The sequence below is a fragment of the Apus apus genome, chromosome 5 (genome assembly GCF_020740795.1).
Source record: "Apus apus isolate bApuApu2 chromosome 5, bApuApu2.pri.cur, whole genome shotgun sequence".
NCBI classification, from domain to species: Eukaryota; Metazoa; Chordata; class Aves; order Apodiformes; family Apodidae; genus Apus; species Apus apus.
Window position 1 is genome coordinate 30,716,975 of NC_067286.1, and position 20,520 is coordinate 30,737,494.

Genomic DNA, 20,520 nt, shown 5'->3' on the forward strand with positions numbered 1-20,520 from the left:
AACTAAACCAGACTTAGTCATTCTGCTGTCTTGCTGCCTTCCCTTGTGCTCATGCCTGTCACTGTGTCTCTCCCTGGCTGAACAGTGTTCATTGTGCTCTCTTTTGTCTCTCTCGTAGTTGGAAGGACGGCCTTGGTTTCTGCGCTTTAATTCATAGACACCGTCCAGAGCTCATCGACTACGGGAAATTACGAAAGGTACAACTCAATTTGTGAATCAGACCAGATGCTTGGCTCCTTGGAAGTAAAGAGGGAGAAGAATTAGCTTGATGAACATAATTGGAGAACTTCAGCACAAGCTGGCAATTGCAGGACTGGGGGGAAGGAAGGAGGGATGAATCAGTACATTCAGGCTTCTTAGTGAAGCGTGAACTTAATGAGCTTCCTGCTTGACTTTCCCTGCTTTCAGACTGCCTTACATGAGACACACGTGCCCCAATCCTAGCTGATGAGCAAAAGCTGGCAAATTCAGTAACACCAAATGTGAGACTAGTTCTGTGCTAATGTCACAGACTAGTGAGTCAAATCAGGCTTAGCATTTCTGTGGAGAGTTGGATAGAAACCAGTTACCTGGTGTGCAAGTACAAAAGCTCATTAAGCGGTCTGTGTGCCCTCGCTGGACATTTGTCACATGCTTCCAGCTTAGCACTGAACTGTCTGCATGGAGTACTGGGGTGCTTCTAGCATGTTTGGTATCAGGTGCCAGAAACACATTTGCCATAACACTCAATTTTTTAAAATTGCCACTGATAACATGATATTCAACTGCTCCAAAGTTTGCTTCCTGCGTGTCTTGCAGCCAAGATTGCTGAGTGAATGATGAGACTAAGCGTTTAGCGGTTTGTGCTGCCAGCAGTGTCTTGACCCAGCAGGGTGATGGAAGGCCAAGCTGAGTTCTTACTCTACTGGCATTCCTACAGTCTGTAAAGGTCTGGTTTCACTCTATTTGTGCACATGTGGAGTGAAATATCACCAAGAGCATAATTCATGTCTCGTTACTGGGGATAATGCACATAAAGTTTGACCATCTGATCTCACTTGGCTGGGTGTTATAAAGGGCGTACATGCTCAGTGTTAGTTAGGGAAATAAACTTAGAAGCCCATCACTAATAGACCTGAGCTCTTGGATCACTGTGCAAATAGATAATATGTAAATGAGTTAATCAAATTAGCTGCATCCTTGAGGCAACGATTTGTACAATGCCTGATCTGCTTTTCAGTAACCTTTTAGATCTTTATGGTCTTGCAGAGCAGTCAGTTATATTATCTGATCAGTTTTAGTGTCTGGACTCAGGACATGATGAGTAAACAGTGGGGAGAGACTGTACCTGTTTACATAAACAGCAGCAATAAAAAAAGAAATTATTAGAAGTACATTTTCAGTGCCTAATCTTGGGAAAATAAAAGCAGTTAAACAATGTGCCTAGGACAAACCCAGCCAGGTAAATGCTACAGTGTTCTCAATTATCAACAAAGCCCTAAGCCAAACCCAAGCAGAATGAGAGAGAAGGAAAATAAAGTGATTTGGTCATATTGCCTGCAGGCTTTTTAAGGTGGAAGTGATTGTCCTAGCCAGAATCAATGTAGCTGGGAAGGGATTTGTCATCTTGGAGTAAGGTCAAAGGGAACCAGTATCTTTTGTTCTCCACTTGCCTTCAGTCCCATCCTTTACCAGGTTCCCTCTGCCCTCCTCCAGTCTTCTGACTCTTTCTGTGTCATTTCTATTCTTGTTCTTCCTCAATTACTCTAAAGATGAAATGCACGTTTGAGAACTCTACCACTGCTGAAATCTTGAGCAAATAGCTGGGAAGAACTTTAGCTCAGAGCCTCACCTTCAGCTCTGGCAGTTGATGTGTGCTGAAGGGAAGTTGCCTTTTTTTATGCTAAATCTTTGAAACCCATTTGTAGAGTGTATAAATAGGGCACCTTCCTAAACACAGTGTTTGCCTGGACTATTTCGGTCGCTTGCTTCCTCCTTTATTGCTTCTTTCTCCTCTCTTTGGCTCAATTGAATTGATTCTTGCCCTTCTCCTTGGAGCCTACTTCCGCTTTCCCTGTTCCCTCAAAAACCAGCGAACAAACAAGCCAGCCCCAACATTACCCCTGGCTCTGCAGGGGACTTACCTTGCAGAGAAAGACAGGAGAAAGGCTGCTGGGAAGCAGCCATCGTGGTGGATAGTAGATCAGAGGTCCACCTCCAGTTGGACAACCTTCCAGTTCTGGTGACTAATTAATAGCATCTCAGCTGTGTGTGCCTTTGGCAATGCATACGTTTTTGTGTACACGCACACGTGTATAAGATAGAGAGGTGAACATCAGTCCAAGATGCCAAGAGGTCTGCATTGTACCTCCTCTTGGGCAGCATTCATGTGTTTTAGTGTTTTATGCTCCTTCACGGAGGCTGTGTCTATGCTACAGACCCTGTGTAGGCAGTGTATGCCAGCAAAAGGTAGCAGCATCTCTTCTTCCCAAAAGGTATTAACTTGTTTTGTCAACACAGTTTTGTACTCAGTTTATATTCTAGCTGTTTTTCCTAGTATAGTTATAATAGAGGAGCAAGTGCAATTCTTTTCTGCCTACATGTGCTGCCTAGCTGAAGTTGCTGGTATATTCCTGGCCCCAAAATAAAAGACACAAGTCCACCCAGCTTGGTGACAGTGATTCCCTGACATCACAGCTACTTATTTGGCTAGATGGTTTCTGTTCAGTGCTGGTCTATCTGCAGTTGTTCAGCTCACTATAGATAAGGTCTCAATATTCAGCTCACAGTCTGTGTGTGAGAGATGTGCAGAAGATGGGGTTTTTCTTCCTCCTTTTAGCCCTGACTGTAGGTCCACTGTGGGCCATGTCTAAGATCTTTTTATCAAGTACAATGGTTGACTGATGGCTCAGACACCCCCTCATATGCCACAATCCATGTAGAAACATGGTTTGTGTACTGCATTTTTGGATGCATTTATTATGGATATTCCTGAAAACACAAGGTGTACCAGTTGGATTTCTTTCCTACTATCTTCAACCCTGGCAGACATAGTAAATGCTTGCTCTCAGTTTTTCTCCCCCTTCATCTCCTTTCCTGATTGCTAGCTAATAGAAGATTTTGGTGGGGTTTTTTATGTCACACTGCAATAATTGCCATGGCAACCTTGTGTGCTGCAAGGACTTGAAAATAGCTGGAGGAGGAGAGAAGACTCCCCATGTGAGTTAGGGTTGTGGTGAAAGAGGTGGAGCTGTGTTATTCTTTAGTCAGTAAAAGCAGAGAACGTGTCATGTGGGCATCTGGTTAGGGCAGATTTACTATCTGCCACATCTGTTAAAACTGTAGTTTTCCTCAAGGTTGGCCCAGCTAGAGCTTGGCAAGTTGCTGCTGCTCTTCATGTCTCTGTCCTTTCTATGTTCATATAAACAGTGTGGGAATTGAGGCATCTTGGCAGAACCTCATCTGTGTCAATGCTCTTCTAGGGTGTGTGTTTCAGTTGTGGAAGGAGTCAGGGAGCAGGTGACTTGGCTTCTGTTTATTCTGCTGCCTTTGGGTCCCTCAAGTGTGCTTGCAGCCGCGGTGCTTCAGTGCAAGGCTTGGAGCTCCCAGGCCGTCTTTACTACTTTATCCCTTTACTTGGGAGCCAAATGCAACAGGTGATTTGAAATAATGATTAGCTGGTGTACGATGGAATGGAATTGAAAGTGGTGGAGTTTGGAGGAATTTCATAGGGCTTGAGACCCTGTTGTAGTCTTGGACAAGTCCCCGGGGAAACCCTATCTCTTGCACAAAGACCTGTCACCTTTGTGATGAGCAGCTCCACTGTTTATGAGGGTTAAAGCTTTTCCCACAGGGAGCAGGGTCTTACTTGGGTTTAGCCCTCTGCTAATCTCAAAGCGGGTCTTGGAATTTAGTAGCTTGCTTTCAGTAGCACTATATTTAGCTTCATTCCCCAAGAGCATATGTGATCACAAATCTTTATTGCATGTGAAGGAGAAGTCTGCTGGCTTCACTAGGTGAGTCTGCAGTTTCCAGCATGTTAAGACTTCCAGCTCTTCCTTTGGGAGTGCCCAAACCCAGTAAGTTTTCCTATCAGGAAACCTCTCCCAACTTCCAGCTTAGAATTTCTTTTTAACCTTTGACAACACTGCTTCTGGTGTTGTTACTTGCAAACTGATAGGAAGGCTATCTGCAGTCAGTTTGCTCCTCCCTTTCCTCCAGGAGAGGCTGACAGATCTTCAGGCAGCTCATTCAAATGGATCTGTGCTAAGAAAGGGTCTGTGTTATTATTAAACACTCTTGTCAGGGCATTAGCAATGCCATAGTGGTTATTATGGTCAGTGTATGTTGAAATTTGGTACACAGTAGTGACATTTCTCCAGAAGTAGAAAATGGCATATGGGCCATATGGGAAAAATTGGCAAGAGAGCTGCCTCTTGGCATTTCTGGATGCTCCTGCACTTGAGGGGGGAAAAAAAGGCTGTTACTTTTTCTTCATAAATTGAGCTAAGGCCCTGTCTGCGCATAGTGAACAAGTTACATACCAGCTAGTCTCACCTCTTCAAATAAGGCTTTTTGTTACACTTCAGGTTCATAGAGGTTTCTCCACAGCAGGTACAGGAGACAGGTAGACTGAACGATCAGAGGGCTGGAGCACCTCTCCTATGAAGACAGGCTGAGAGAGTTGGGGTTGTTCAGCCTGGAGAAGAGAAGGCTCTGGGAAGACCTCATAGTGACCTTCTTGTACCTGAAGGCACCTACAGGAAAGCTGGGGAGGGACTTTGTACAAGGGCATGAAGTGAGAGGATAAGGGCTAGTGGAATAGAACTGGAAGAAGAGAGATGTAAATTAGATATTAGGAGGAAATTCTTCACTAGGAGGGTGATGAGACACTGGTACAAGTTGCCTAGGGAAGTTGTGGAAGCACCAACCCTGAAAGTGTTGTATTCAAGGACCGGTTGGATGGAGTTCTGAGCAACTTGATCCAGTGGAAGGTGTCCTTGCCCATGCATGGGGGCTGGATCTAGATGATCCTTAAGGTCCCTTCCAGCCCTAGCCATTCTATGATTCTATGAAATGTACTAGCCTCTCATTCCATGGCATAGTGTGGTTCCTTGTGGCTGGAGAATATTAAAAATCCCCTGCCTGCACCACTGCTATACTCTGAAGAAATGGATATAGATGTATCTGGTGTGTAGTGACCACTGGAAGTGTATTATATAGGGATAAAGTTCTGTTTGAAGTGGGAGGTGGTTTTATCACAGCGTGCCCGTGCTACATTTCCTTGCTTAACATTGACTTGTCCCAGTGGACTAAACACAGATCACTGGTTGTCTGTTTTGATGGCCTCTGTGTGTGATTTACTTGGGTAGGTGAAACATTGCTGGCTACTGGAGATACTCACCCAAAGGAATATGGGTGATATGGGATGCCAACACAACACATGCATTAATTCCTAGGAAATGCTGCAGGAAACTGCTTTTCAGAGTGGCTCATTTTCCTGTTTCATGAAGGCTGTAATCTGACAGCTACATAATGACCAGTGCCGTAAAGGAACTTTTCTGCCCACCCATACCCTGTCTGCCCAAGCCTGCCTAGCTTCATCTTTCATGCTGGGTGTGTTCAAAGGAAATTGCCTGTTGATTAGAGTTCAGGCACAGCTTAATCTTCCAAGTCAATGCAATAAGCAAAGGCACATGAACTCAGACAGAAAAGGAACAGAACATGGATGCCAGTTTACAAAGAAGGTGAAATAATTATACTCCTTATTTCCTAATTTTTAAGGTGGGTCTCAGTGTGAGTTGCACAAGTGACAATACAGAGAGTACCACCCCATCCTTCCTCTGCCCCAAAAGACACTTGGAAAACATGATAACTAAACTCTAGCAGTTTATGCACAGCCTTTCCTCCAACAGAAGCCACATGTCTCAACAGTAGAAACTGATAGTGCAAATGTCATTTATCATCCATTAAGTGGATTGATCCTTCAGAATAAGTATGATGGATATACAGGAATCAGGCTTTTATGAGGGTCTCATACAGGTTGGTGTATGGTAGGTGTCTTGTTACTGATCATTATATTTGAAAGCTGGAAACAATTTGCAGAGGTCTTTCCTTTCCAATGACATCTGTGTTTCGTATTCTCTTGTGTGGCTTTTTAAAATCTAGTTACCTTTGTGATATGACTCATGATTTGATAAGTCACATTTAACTTTGTTTAGAATTTGATTACCGTGTATTGATGTCTGTATCTGAAGTGCATCCTGCTGCACCACGTTTACAGCTAGAGGAATAGAAATGTACTAGGTACCTAGTAGAAAAAGCAGTACTGGGACAAAATGGGTACTTTTATATATATTTACTTAGTAGAGATTTGTTAAAACATTTCCATTCCTCCCACTCAACTGGTGTTCAAAAAACTGCACACCAGCTGAGGACAGTGCCCGTTGCAGATGTTACTATTTCAGTATTGCTTAGATGTTCTAGCAGATACTTACTCTGCAGTTCTTTAAAATGGCAGTTGCAGACCTAATATAAGCCTGAGATGTAAATGTGAGATATGGCCATTTACTATCAGTAGAATGTGAAGCTAATTTTACTTTAAACTAGCTTCAAGATAAAATGTAGTTTTTCTTGGTCTGAGTGTATATATGTTAATTATCATATCATGAGTCTCCAGGCTATGCTTTCAAAAGGAAGCTAATTATTTCATCCTGCTACATGAGGATACACACATAATTTTGTCTGGACAGCACAGTTACCTGAACCAAACCAAGCACAATAGCTCTCTTTTGAGAGAAATTCTGTGTACAGAATTTCTGTGTTACAAGTTGATGCTGATGCTCTCTCTGTTTCTTTCCCAGGATGACCCTCTCACTAATCTAAACACAGCTTTTGATGTGGCTGAGAAGTATCTGGATATTCCCAAGATGCTGGATGCAGAAGGTAAAGTAGAACCCAGTGGCTCTTAACTTGCTTTTTCTCAATAATTTTTCCACTTACTCTAGGTGGACTTGTATTGTACAAGAACTTAGTAACTTGAGTGATTGCACCACTACCACATACTATATGTGTAGGGAAAAAACAGTGGAATAATGAATCCCGTGTTCTGGTTCCCTCTTCCTCCTTTGCCACTCAGTCTTCTGAGTCTGGTGTGAAGATCTTAACCTGAGATTGACATGGGTAGAGATGAGTAACACCTGGCTATGTCCACTGCAGACTGAAGTGTTTTCTTTCAAGAATTGAACTTAATACTAAGTTTATTTATGGTGTAGGACTGTGTTCCTTTTGCTCCAGAATTTTTTTCTGGGCTCTTTCTGACATTGCTGGTGATCTTCCTTTTGTGGGCATGATAGTAGTATTATAAGCAGCTTCTTGACTACTCAGAGGTGCTGGGCATGAAGATCCCTGATCCATGTTGTTCAGAGATGCTTTTGCCGCTGACCATGACTGCTTCCTTGAGGCCATTGGGACAGAAAAGATTACTTTTCAAAGCCTTGTCAGGACCAGCTTGGCAATAGACTTTCAAGTCTGTAGCTCTGGAGTACAAACAACAGCCTGAAATAGTTCACTGGTTGTTGGCTGCTTGCCTGAAGCCAGCAGGTTTCAATGGTAGAAGCTGTCTTTCAGGGTTGGTTTGGACAGGAGAAGCAGTCAAAGGCTTTTTGTTAAATAAGGGAGTGAGAGGAATCTATGGGAATGGTGGGAGATAGGGACAGCTGAACCCAGTGAACCTGTATTTGGGTAACTAGGATGTCAATATTCTTAGCTAGTATTTCCCATCCCCAGAGATGGAGTCTTGCTTTCCCTGCATTCATCATACTGAGGTCATGGAAAATCATGAGGTTTCTGGAGTAGATTCAAATGCTTCCTGCCATTCTGTAGGAAATAAAGCTACCTCCAAAATAAGTGGATCTGGCTTCAGATCTCAGTCAAGCTAACAGTGATGAAGAGGGCCCCTTGTAGGAGCTCCCGTTACTCTTTCCTGATCACTCTCCTCCCTCATGGAGTGGAGCTAATGTGCATTTCTCCACACCATTAATTCTGATCTCTGGCGGTGTTGAATTTCTCCTGAAACTAAAGAAAGGGCTTTTTGAAATTCAAGCTGTCATTGTGTTGAAATGGAGGACAGGGGCATGGAAAGGAAGAGAGAAAGGATCTTTCCTGAAGAACTGCATGGAGGAATTGCGGTATAGTATGTCTATAAAAGCCCTGTCAAACATGCTGCCAGTTTAGATTGCTTCAACCCACCGATCACAGTAATTTTTTCTCAGGATGGGGAAGTGCTGTGACATGAGACATGATGACATATGACTGCATTAGCCTGGCCAGACCCTGGAAACAATTTTACCATGAGAGAGTGGAACCAGGAGGGTGATCCTGGCTTCTGAGAGAAAGGCATCTTCCTGAGGAGTGCTGGGAAGCCCTGTGGAGTTGCTATGACAAGCATATACTCCAATGGGCCTCCTGAACAGTTGTGGTTCTCCATCTCCTTTGCTTTCCTCCCATCAACTGATAATGCTCTTAACGTGAGGTTTTTTTTGACAGACATTGTTGGAACTGCCCGTCCTGACGAGAAAGCCATCATGACCTATGTTTCTAGCTTCTACCACGCCTTCTCAGGAGCCCAGAAGGTATCACAGGATCCCAAGCTCCCTCCACAGAGCACACCTGGTGCCGTTGCTAATGTCCAAACCTTTTTTTTTTCCTCTCTTTCCTCTCTAGCTACGAGCATCTTTATTATTATGTTCTTGGTAGAGTTGGCTGTTGGTTCAAAGTGGTGCCCCAGACGTAATACATGGCACACGGGAGGCAGGAGTCCCATTTCCCTATAGTCAGTGGTACCTGCAGTGGCACTTGGATATGCCAGCACCTTGGTACACACTAAAATCCAAGGGTGTGGGGAGCTCTGCCTTCTCCATTTGCCTTCCAAATGGCCAAGGACCTGCACCCCTTGTTCCTGGGAAATATGAGCTAAGGCACTTGGTCTCACAAAGGTAGAGACCACCACCGCATGGATGCCCTGCTTAGCAGGACACTGCAGCCTGCAACAACTGGAAACAATGCTGATACCTTTTTTTTAATTTTTTTTCTTTTTCAAAGATGGAGTAACAGAGCTGACTCAGTGGTTTTATGAAGGGTTCAAATGCATACCCAGAGCTTTATCTTTTACCTTATGTATGCTGCAGGGTCCCACACCCTTGCTTAAAGGTCTTGAACCTGCTGCCCAGTTCACCTGGGGCTTACAAAGCACATCTAACAAGTATGTCTGTCGAGATTTTGCAAACAAAGCATTGCTTATCATGACGGAGATGCCTGGTTTTGTTAATTTGTTTCTTTTTTTCCCCTTTCCTCACCCACCATGCTGGATATCAGGCAGCTGAGTCCTTGCAGTGTTCTGGCTTAGCCATTTTCCTGTTGGTAGTGGAGTCACTTAAGGAAAACATTTTGTGGGTAAAACCTTGGAAACACCTCTAGCCAAAGTCAAGCAGCCACCTGTACTTGGGTGCTGTAGGAACAGGCAGTGCATATTGCAGCAGAGCAGATACTGTGCAGGGAGTGCACTGCGTAGGAAGGCTCTGATCTCTGGCTCCTGGGTGTACAGAGAGGCCTTGAACACCAGCATTCAGACCTCCACACAGCCTGTGTGCATCCTTGGGCCGAGCCCCCGACTGCAGCTGGGAAGGTGCCGAGCCCAGATCCTCAGCCTGGGACCCCCCTGGGTGAGGGGGGTGGGAGGGAGGGGTGCCGCTTTGAGCCACAAGCCAGCACTGCTAGCCACCTTCTGATCCAAATTCCCAGCTCTCCGCATGGAAATCTGTTTGGCCTGTCCTGCAGTGCATGATGGGAAGTTTTCTCCCCCTCTCTCACGCCACCCATGACTGTTTTGTTTTATTCTATGTGCTGCTTCTTACTTTATCCTTTCAACCTCTTTTCCTTCTCTGCACAGATATTATAGGCACGCTAAGGCCGGATGAGAAGGCCATAATGACCTATGTCTCATGTTACTACCACGCCTTCTCAGGGGCACAGAAGGTGAGACTTTACTGCTAACAACCCCCTCCCTGCTCCCTGCACTGCCCATCACTCCTCTCCACTGAGGAGAAACGTGCCAGAGCCCCATCTGCCCCAGGGCATTTGCAGGGAAGCCCAGGGCATCCAGTGATGCTCTTGGATGTGCCATCTGTAGTCTTGCTGGAGGCATGATGTAAATGTCTTTTCAAACAGACTCAACCTGCTCCTTCCCTCCAGTTTCACACCCCAGTGGTGGAGAAAGCATTTGGTAAAGCTGGCATCAAAAGGCGAATAAATGTCTCCTCTGACAGAGTCAGGACCCTTTCAGTGACTAGTGGGCACCATCCTGGCCAGCCAATGTGCCTCCAGAAGTTCCAAAATCAGACCAGCCTACTCCAGGAAATCTCAGCCTGTCCCCCTTGAGCTGCCATCCGGCCTTCCACACTCAGCCCCCACTACATCAGTGATCTTATCCTAGGCTGAATCATGTTAGCTGGTTACATAGCACTTCTGTGCCTCAGCCACAGAGTCCATTCCTACCAGGCCTTGAGTGTTCCCAAACCCACTCAGTTCTCCATTTCTTGCTTCTTCCTAGTCATTCTCTTCTGTATCCCAGACCACCTATATGATTTGTTTCTCTTTACTCTGCCTATTTCCAATCACTTCAGTCCTTCATCCTCTTTACTCCAAAGTCTCTTTGCCTGGCATTGGGACAGTTGTCTTCAGAAGAGCTGAATAGTCACAGTCTTTGGGTAAACTTCCTCCAAAACACAATTTCCCTGCAGTCCTTGGAATAGAAGAAAAATGTCCATCCTTTCCTCACATGCCATAGTCTGGCTGGGCCTTTCCACAAGATCACTACTGATTTCAGACTGTAGGATTTGGAACAATGAAATCTGAAGTTGAAGTCAGCATCCTTCATGTTTTGAACACATGTAAAGTCTCCCTGTTTCCTCCAGCCACTACTTCTTTCTCTCACTAGGTCTTTTCTATTTGAGACACAGTCCATGTGTTGCCCAGCATGAGGGTTAAGTTGACTCCAGGAAGAGTCCATCTCTTGTACAAAGCAGTGCTCATGGTGGCATTGATGATGAAGATACCATGCTGATGCTGGCTTTCAGAGGGCAAATGCAGGCAGTAGGTTCCAGGGAGCAGCTCTTTAGTTCAGGCTTTTTGTTCCTTGCCATGTTTCATATAAATTACATGATACTGTCTTGTTTCCAAGGAACTGAGAATACATCTCACAGCAGTGCAATAGACTTGCCCATTTGGCTTAATCTGTGAGTCATGACTTACCTGCTTTGTGAACAGTTTGAAACCCTTAAGACCAGGCTGCAAGCTCCAGCCAGCTCATACTTGCCCAGGAAGACTGTAGTCTCAGAACTCATGCCAGCCCTGTTATAAAGCCTGCTGTTTGCCAGGTACTCCTGAAGGACTGCTCCATGCTGTCTGCTTAACCTGAAGAGCTCCAGATTGAGGAAACAGCAAACCACAGTATGAGGAGGGTTCTGGCCTGCTGCAGGAGGAGCTGTGCCCCTTGCCGATCCCTTGCTCTTCTCTCTGCTCCCGTTTCATTACTTGGAAACCTGCTCAGCAGGTCCCATGCTCTCATCAACAATTTAGATGGGTGCTAGGTCTCCAGGGATAACTGAAAACTTTTACTGCCTTGGGACCTGAACTGGGTAGCTGGGGCAAGAAGTGGAGACGGAGCTTCCTAGTTATTAAAGCTTCAATCCTATGTAGTCTAACTGGCTTATAGGGAAGATTAAAGATTTAATAATGTATTAATTTTTTAGCAGTCCTGGTGGGCCAGCAACTCAGATGTGCCCTGGCAGGAGGGGCACAACTCCTTTTTGGAGCTGCTTTAGTCGTACATTAGCCAGCTGCTTAGTGACAGATTCAAACCCCTGGGCAAATGCAAAGTGATTACTGAGTGCAAGCCCCAGCCCAGATTGTAATGTGTTGCCACTTCATGCACGGTTAGGTGACTTACTGTGATATCACTCCATTTTTCATTCAGATTTTTCATTACTGCCACCAGTCCTGAAGGGGAAGTCCCATGAGCTGCTTTGTGCTTCTTTCACTCTCTTATACTGAGCCTTTAAAGGTACAGGGTCCCCAGCCTGCCATGTGTGTGTAGATGGCTGCTTTTTCTTTATGCCATTTTTTTTATTTGTAAGTATACTTTGGTTGGTTTGCTGGTTTTCTAACTGCTTCTGTCTTTCACACTAAGTGCATGCAACTATTGGTTGGCTTAATATTTTGTAAACGTGATTTCTGGGGTGAACATTTCTAATTAACGTTTTGCCATTTTATTAAGAGATTGCGTTTGGCATACAGTATTCTGGAGTGGTCCTCTGAGGCCAGAGGACAGCAACAGGCAAGCATCTTCCCTATGTAGTGCACTGTGGAAGTGCCTTCCTGTGTGATCCTCCTCAGCAAAGATACCTGGATCCATCAGCTAGCAAGACAGCTAACTCCACTTCCACCCTAAGCCATCCAAGTCAGGGCTGAGAAGTACAGCAAATACACAAGGCTGAGAAGTTACTGCTACTTTGGCTATCGAGATTTCCACTTTGAGTCCACCATACATATCACATAGCAGTGTGGTATTGAGCAGATTGCCCTGGGCTTGCTCTCCCCACGGTGTCTGAGTGCAAAGTAGTGTGTCAACACGATGCTGCACTGAAGCTGATCAGCTCACACAGGTTCTCTGTGAGTAAAGATGTGCAGCTTCTGGACTCCAGGGTGGTGCTGCTTCTCAGTGCTGCTCCATGCCTTGTGGGCATCCTGGCTTCTTTGGAGCCTGCACGAGCATCCTAAGTGCATCATTGCCTTTAGCAGTGTGGGGAAGCCAAAACGGCTTTTTCCACTCCACTAGTGAAGGTGTGGGGGGAGCTGCCTTGGTCTCATGTAAACATCTTAGTGTGCCCCTCTTGTTTTACCTGAAGTGTTTCACTGAGGTTGCCATCACCACAGATCAGCTCATTAGCAGCGAGTGTAAGGTATTGCTCATGACATTAATGGTGATAGTGGCCACAGAGCCTTTCCTGCTGCTGCAGCAGCATGCTGTGGCACAGGGCAGTCTGGAGTTGGCAAGTACTGGTAGGGGAGGGAAGGTTTCCACACTTCAGCCATTAGGATAATACAAATAACATCGTAAGTGCTGACATTGGGAGGGCTTTTGTGTTTGGACAGGTGTTCAACACACATACATGCATACACACGTATTTAAACACTTGGGCAGCTGGAGGAGGTCTATTGTGGGATACATGTAAATATGTCTATGCAAAACGGGGTCCCACCTGCACAGCTGGCTGCTGCAGTGTGAAAAGAGAGGAGTTAAGCATGTGCAGGGAACTCTTCTCCTGGGATGACAGATCTGCCACCACCAGTTCCCTGCAGTCACATCATGGTAGGGCTCTGGCAGTGTCTTTTTGACATACTGTTTTGTCCTATGTCTACAAAGTTTTCTCTGGATATCAGAAAGCACTCCATTAAAGTACAAACTTATGTTTAAAACAGATCAAAGTAAAAGCTTTCTTAAATGGAACCATTGTTTGAACTTTTTACACTTTTTTTTTTTTAAGTTAAATTGCACTTTTTCCCATACAGGTCCCTCTAATGTGTTTTAAATCAGTTAATATATAATGGTTTGGGTTGGAAGGGACCATTAAAGATCATGTAGTTCCAACCCCCGGCACTAGTATCTGTGTATCTGCTAGCTGGCCCTCTTTAGTGAAGGGACAGATGACTGAATATATGTTCTTACAGCTTCTTACAAACGAATTAGATTGCCAGATCCCCTGGGATCTTGCTGTCTTGCATCATCTGCAAAAATTAGAGGATTTTTCTCAAATGGCCTTGAAGATTGAATAAACAGACAATAAAAGGCCTTTTAAAAATAGAAAAAGGGTGAAACTTGCCAGCTATAAGCTCAGCAAAACTTCATTTGGCACCAATCCCACACAGAGTTTTGAGGCAGGACACAGCATTTGCAATGTGTCTGTTTTAGTGTTGCCATGTGCCCTCTCCTCTTCATCTCCACTTAGCCTCTGTAAGGAGGACTACTTCATGTGGGTAGCTCTAGCACCTTCCCGAGGCACCACACAATGCTGTGGTAAGAGGGTGCTGAGCAATCACCTGACACTTACCGCAGGGGCACATCTTCTGAGGCTTTGTGGCATGGCACCCACCATGATCATGATAAAAAGAGCTGATGTCCACAGACACATGCTGTGCAAGGATCAGCCTGCTGTATGTTCCCCATGCCAAACGCATGCATGGCACTCCAGGGCAGGCTGACTGCTCCCGAGTTCATAGCTGGTTTTTTTTCTGATTCTTACTTTGTTCCAAACTGATGTTCATCTCCCTGCAGAGAACAATGTTTTGGTCCCACAATGGGGAAATAAATAAATTTAATAAAAAAAAAAAAAAAAAAAAAAAAAAAAAAAAAACAAAAACAATAAAAACCCCAACAAACAACAAACCAAAAATGCCCCAAAACTACATCCTTTTCTCAGCTGGACCATGAGACCCTGAATATGTGGTAGATGTCATGTGGCAAGATGCTGGAGGAGATGGCCCTGTAATGAGTGCCATAAATAAAGGGAAAGCTGGAAGACAGCTCTGCTGGGAAGAGTTTAATGTTAAGAGGAGTATCTACCACTTTATCTTCCAAACAAAGTTAGGAATTTTCCAAAGCCCATTCTGCGGATTAGCTTTGTTTAGGTACTTCTTTTCTGGGGTAAAAGCTCATCAGCTTGACAGCACTCAGTTACTGGTGTTGCAGCTCTGAATGCTAGTGAGGGGAGTGGAGGTGGTAGCAGAAATTCCCTGTCTTTTTAAAAAGCCAGCCAGGGTCCCTCTAGTAGGAAACAACAGTGCCCTGTAGGAGCAGCTTCAGATAAGGCATAAAAATGTGGTTTTCTCACAACACATAGGGTAGACTCAGCAAAGCTGAGACTCTCTGAAGGCATCTATTCACCTGAGAAGGGAAAAATAAATTATTATAGAAGGTCAGATGGAAAGCTAAGAGGTCAGGACAGACATTTGGAAGCACAGACAGGTTGCAAGAGGAAGGTAGGAGACTACCTGCAGATATGTAGCAGAAAGCTAAGCTACAAGCTTTGGTTGGTTGATTTTTATTGTTTTTTTCACACTTGTACCTTCTTCTGTTTTCCCTCTCTTCATCAGGCGGAAACAGCAGCAAATCGTATCTGCAAGGTGCTGGCAGTCAACCAGGAAAACGAACAGCTCATGGAAGACTATGAAAAACTGGCCAGTGATGTAGGTGTCCACGATGCTGTTGGTTTCTGGTGGTGGTACGGGGAAAGGAATCATGCTGGTAACTAACCTTGGGGAATGCGATTGGCCCATGTTTCCCTGGATTTTTTTTTTCCCCTTATGGCTTGAGAAAAATTAAACTTTTAAACTTTGAGAAAAATTGAACTTACCTTAAAGGGAAGAGCGATGTACTTTAAAACAGAAAGCTTCCATAGAGCAGCTTTGAGTTTTTCACTTTATTAAGAGCAGCCACAGAAATGCTAAAATTAAAGGAAAAGTCAAGCTGCTTTAACTTACTTTAACTCAGGACTATACTACTTTGTAACACCCTTCATACAAATTGTATGCTGTTATACTGCAGCAGTTAGGAATTGGATCGGAAAGAATGGAAATTAGGAGATATTTGATGAAAGAAAAATGCATTTGCTGATATTTGGAAAGAATCTGTCTAAGATACAAGCTGGAGGCTGATTTGGTTAACTGAGAAGGCTGACAGACTGAGAGCTGTGAAACTACAGAAGTGACCAAGTGTGGACTGGAGTTTCTTTGTGGAAGATAAGTAAGGAAGGGAAGATGGAAAACAGAAGGGCAAACAGCCTATGAGCCTGGTTTCAGCCTGGTCTGAAAAGCATGGGACACTACCCCAGTCACACTACAGACTGATCATTGTATTAGCATTTTACCAGCTTCCCATATAAGTTTATTGAGGATGGCTCTTCAAAGAGCAACACTGACTTCAAGGAAGCTAGAGTGGGAAAAGTGTAAATGGGGGAAAGAACTTGATTTCTCCTGTCAGACCTTTCTGGAGATAATGACTTAAAGCATCCTTTAGTTATGCAGCAGCTTAGCAAAATTCCAAAAAAGGCTTTAGTGTGATCTGAGGATGTAGTTTGATCCTGGTTATGCAGAAGCAGTGTCTTAAGCATGTTGGATTGGCAGTGCTGCAACAAGCAGTACCTACTTAGTGTGGTGGGCAGTGGGCTGCTCATTAAAAAAAAAAAGGACTTCCAAACAACTCTTCTTTACAAGCTCTGCTGGTGGCAGAGTCTAACAGCAAACATAAAAGTAAGTGGTCCCTAATGAGATCGGAAGAGCACCTGTAGTTTTAACATGATTTTCAGTCCAAGGCTTCTTATCATTGCTCTTCCCAGCTTCTGGAGTGGATCCGTCGCACCATCCCCTGGCTGGAGAACCGGGCCCCAGAGAACACCATGCAAGCCATGCAGCAGAAACTGGAGGACTTCCGGGACTACCGTCGCCTGCACAAGCCCCCCAAGGTCCAAGAGAAGTGCCAACTGGAGATCAATTTCAACACCTTGCAGACCAAGCTGCGGCTCAGCAACAGGCCAGCCTTCATGCCTTCAGAAGGGAAAATGGTCTCGGTGAGTGGGGGTTACTGCTCATACCCCAGCCATGCCTTCTCTGCCCATTGGTGGGTAGGGCACACGCACCTTCAGAGTGAGCTACTCTGTGGTAGGAACCCTGCAGAATATAGTTCAGTAGGGCAATAATAAGAGAAGATCAAGCAATCATTGCTTCTCTGTATCTCAACCAGACTCTGTTGCTCCTGCCTTTATAAGATGTCTGGATGTTTTTTTCTAATTGCGAAATGGTTGAGTTTTGTTCCAGTTTCATGTGGAGAAGTGTTTCGATAGGGACTCTCTTGCAGGCAGGTATATCCTGACACTGCTAGTCCGGCTTACCTTAAGTCTGTGACTTTGTCTTCCTGACTTGTCTGCATAACGCAGACAAAAGCCCACATCCACTCCTTCCCATCAACTGGAGCCATGTATCTCATGAAGTCTAATGTTGACATACATCTTTCCTCCCATCTTCTAACCTGCCTTTTCTTCTCATGCTCCTGTCTCTAGGATATAAACAATGCCTGGGGTGGCCTAGAGCAGGCTGAGAAGGGCTATGAGGAGTGGTTGTTGAATGAGATCCGGAGGCTAGAGAGGCTGGATCACCTGGCAGAGAAGTTCCGGCAGAAAGCATCCATTCATGAGTCCTGGACAGATGGTAATGCCAACCTACATGCTTCCGATTGCCTGATATTCTGCTCTCGGTCATACAGGGAGGAAGAGATGGATCCTGCTTAGGTCCTTCCATGAGATTTTCCTCTCGAGAATGCTATGTTCATTTCTTATTTACTAGAAAATAATGCATGAAAATCAGCTTGATCTCTGTTCTGCTACATCATGTGGCTTCATCAGCATTCTCTCATGTTGCCAAGTAAGAACTTTGGATAGGAAAGAGCTACAGAGCAGAGGAAAAGCTGCCATGCAGTAAATGCTGCGGTTGCCATTTACAGAACCAGCACAGCTCAGTTTGCACATACTGAGATGAGTCCAGCGTAAGCTGTGACAGCCCTGGCTGGAGCTGCACCGTGTGCCTGTCTGTTGTTCGTGGCAAACCCGCACGCTGTGCTTTGACAGTGGGAATTGTGCATCTCTAGGCAGCACCCGTGAGGGCAGGGCTCGGGCAGGGTGTCTGGAGAGGGGCAGGTCCCCTTCTGGGGCCCCTGGGGCTGCCTCGGTGGCCGGGGGGGGCGGGGAGGGGCATTGGAGCCTCTCCTTCATTCCCTTGTCCTTTGGCTCCCTCCCCAGGTAAGGAAGCAATGCTGCAGCAGAAGGATTACGAAACCGCTACCCTCTCGGAGATAAAGGCCCTGCTGAAGAAACACGAGGCCTTTGAGAGCGACCTGGCTGCACACCAAGACCGCGTGGAACAGATTGCTGCTATTGCGCAAGAGCTGAAGTACGGGCACCCCAGCACACAGCCCATCCTTGGGGCCAGAGAGCCTTAATCAGCTTTGCCCTCTGGAGAGCCACAAATCAATCCCTGTACAAAAATGCTGGGAAGTCCCAGTGTTTCCAAACAGTGTCTAGGATACCGCTCTCCAGTATCCGGATGCACCAGAGGAGCAGGCCAGAAAGCGGCTGAGTGGCGGGTGCCGATGAGGGAGCAGCAGTGTGATACCCCCGAGCCAAGTTTCCATCCTCTTCCAGCTCCTTATGCTGCTGTCAACCCTTTCCTAAAGAGTCTGACCTGCTGCTGGTGCCTGCTAGGTTTTCAGAGTTGTAACTCTGTCATACTTTTACAGGAAGCAAAAGAAGTAGCAGAGGATAATCAGGCTCTCTGTTTGCTCTCTTTTATCAAAAAAATCCTCATTATTCTGGTGGGAAAAAAAAATCTGCTGATGCTTAAGCCCATCATGGCCTCTGCTGCCCACCCAGTCCCTTTGCCTCGGGAGTACTGCACCACATACACTCTGGTCAGCACTTGCTCCAAGGCATCCTCACAACACCCCAGCTCCCTCCCAGTTTCCCCAGCCTTGGAAACCATCACTTCCACTCCTTTTCTTGGAGTGACGGGTGATGCAAATTACCAGGAGAAATGGGGTCTCCTCAGGGCGAGAGGTTGATTGCTCAGGATAGCAGTCAGGTAAAGAGCTGACCTTTGCAGCAGAGGGAGAGAGATTCTGAATCCCTGTATGCCTCTTGGCAAAAAAAGTCTGAACAACTTGGCTTTGACTTTGCTTCCTATTTTAAAAATATTTATATATCACACTGGCCTATCTCAAGTTAATGTCTAGGCAAAGTCAGTACTCTTGGGCTGAAGGACTGTTTTTCTTTAAAAAGTATCAGGATTGCTGAATCAGGATTGTTATCTCCTTTAACAACACAGATTTACAGAATTGCTCCCTTGTCTGGTGGAGGATTGACCTTGAAACAGGAGGAGGGTTCAAGGCAATCCTCCATGTCAGTAAGATTAAAACTTAGGCTGGCCAGCCAGCAAGCATTAGCTGATGTGCCACTTCCAAAGCACATGCAACATGCCAGCCAAAGCAGCTGCAGCTCTAAGAGCAACAGGGGAGGCTGGGCCCTAGGCTGGGGGAGAGGTGATTTCTTCTAAAGTGTGACAACAGCAGGTTCTTCCGTCCTTCCAAAAGCCATCCTCCTTCTCAGCAAAGAGGCCATGCCCTGAAAAAACATGGCTGAGCTCTTTTCTCCTCTGAGATGGAATGAGGCTGGAGGAAGACACTGCAGCTGCCTGTGCCAGGTGTCTTTGGGGGGATGGCACATTCCACTCCCCAGCAGCAGAGGTCCAGCTCAGGTGCATTACAAGCCAGGTTTTCAAAAACAGTTCTTTCATCTGCATTGCTGGCTCTGCAGCAAAGTAGGTCAAGGAATTGATCTGGATTAAAAACTGAGCAAAGAACAAGTTATTTTTAGCCCAAATCAATTTCCTGACTAGTTTACTGCAAAACTTCACCAACAGTTGTGCCCATACACCTCAGGAGGGCAATACAGTGGTGGGAAGAAACAAAGCTAGGGCAGGCAAAAGGAAACCGTTTAAACCTGCATTACTGCTTAGAGGAGTGCTCATCCAATGGCTCAGGGTCACTCAGTAGCCCAGTGAGTTACTCTGCTTTCTTTTTTGAGGCTGACACTTCCCAGCTTGGCTTGTCTCCCTCTGCCTTCAGGTTTCTCCTTTACCAAGACCACAAGCTTCAGCTTACACTGTACTCTCCTTTCCCCAGCTGTACTCTCCACCAGCCTGTTTTCCATGAGTGTCAGCCTATAGACAATCAAAAAGGACATTCTGGGATTGTTCTAAATAAACGGATAGTATGATTTAGCTATTCCTTGCCACCCATACTACTCAACTTTTATAACTAGCTTAAGCAGTTTCTTTGCATTCATAATAAATCTTTGCTGCCCATTCTGATGTACAAGATGCAAGTGTTTAGTCTGCATGGTGTTCTTAAGCAGAATACAGGGGCATGTTGCTCTGCTCATAGTCTGCTTGTTCCCATCATTAGCAGAAGTCTGTGCTCCCTTCCCCCAGTGCCAGGTTATTCCCATCAGGCAGCCAGCACCAGCATTTGTTGAGGCCTTGGGTGGTGGTTGTTTTTCTTCCTGTTCTGTGCTGTTTGAGGTACCATAACATACAGTACTTCCAAAACTAGATACTGCTGTCTTCCTGGCTTGCTTTACTTGCAGACTATGAGCTCTTTGTTTGCATCTGCCCTCAGGGCTGATAAAGATTTCTAATGGGCTTCTCTTTCTTCTCCAAAAGGTCTTTACTTGACTTCTTGTCCTTTTTTTTCCCCACCCCTTATAGTGAGCTGGACTATTACGACTCTCCCAGTGTCAATGCCAGGTGCCAGAAGATTTGTGATCAGTGGGATAATCTGGGTGCCCTAACCCAGAAACGTAGAGAAGCCTTGGAGGTGAG

The 20,520-nt window shown here is 45.4% G+C and overlaps 1 protein-coding gene across 6 annotated transcripts in view; it reads left to right on the top strand.

The window, feature by feature from the left end:
* Positions 1-20,520, top strand: part of ACTN1 (actinin alpha 1) — an 89,716-nt gene that overhangs the window by 56,424 nt on the left and 12,772 nt on the right. For 3 of the 6 annotated variants that reach the window (XM_051621102.1, XM_051621104.1, XM_051621106.1), the window contains exons 6-13: positions 119-197; positions 6,843-6,924; positions 8,527-8,612; positions 15,190-15,282; positions 16,431-16,661; positions 17,151-17,298; positions 17,886-18,036; positions 20,407-20,515. In XM_051621102.1, the coding sequence (XP_051477062.1) occupies positions 119-197; positions 6,843-6,924; positions 8,527-8,612; positions 15,190-15,282; positions 16,431-16,661; positions 17,151-17,298; positions 17,886-18,036; positions 20,407-20,515 (979 nt within the window). Of the gene's footprint in view, positions 1-118; positions 198-6,842; positions 6,925-8,526; positions 8,613-9,928; positions 10,015-15,189; positions 15,283-16,430; positions 16,662-17,150; positions 17,299-17,885; positions 18,037-20,406; positions 20,516-20,520 lie in introns of all 6 variants that reach the window. The other 3 variants (XM_051621103.1, XM_051621105.1, XM_051621107.1) reach the window with 1 other exon arrangement.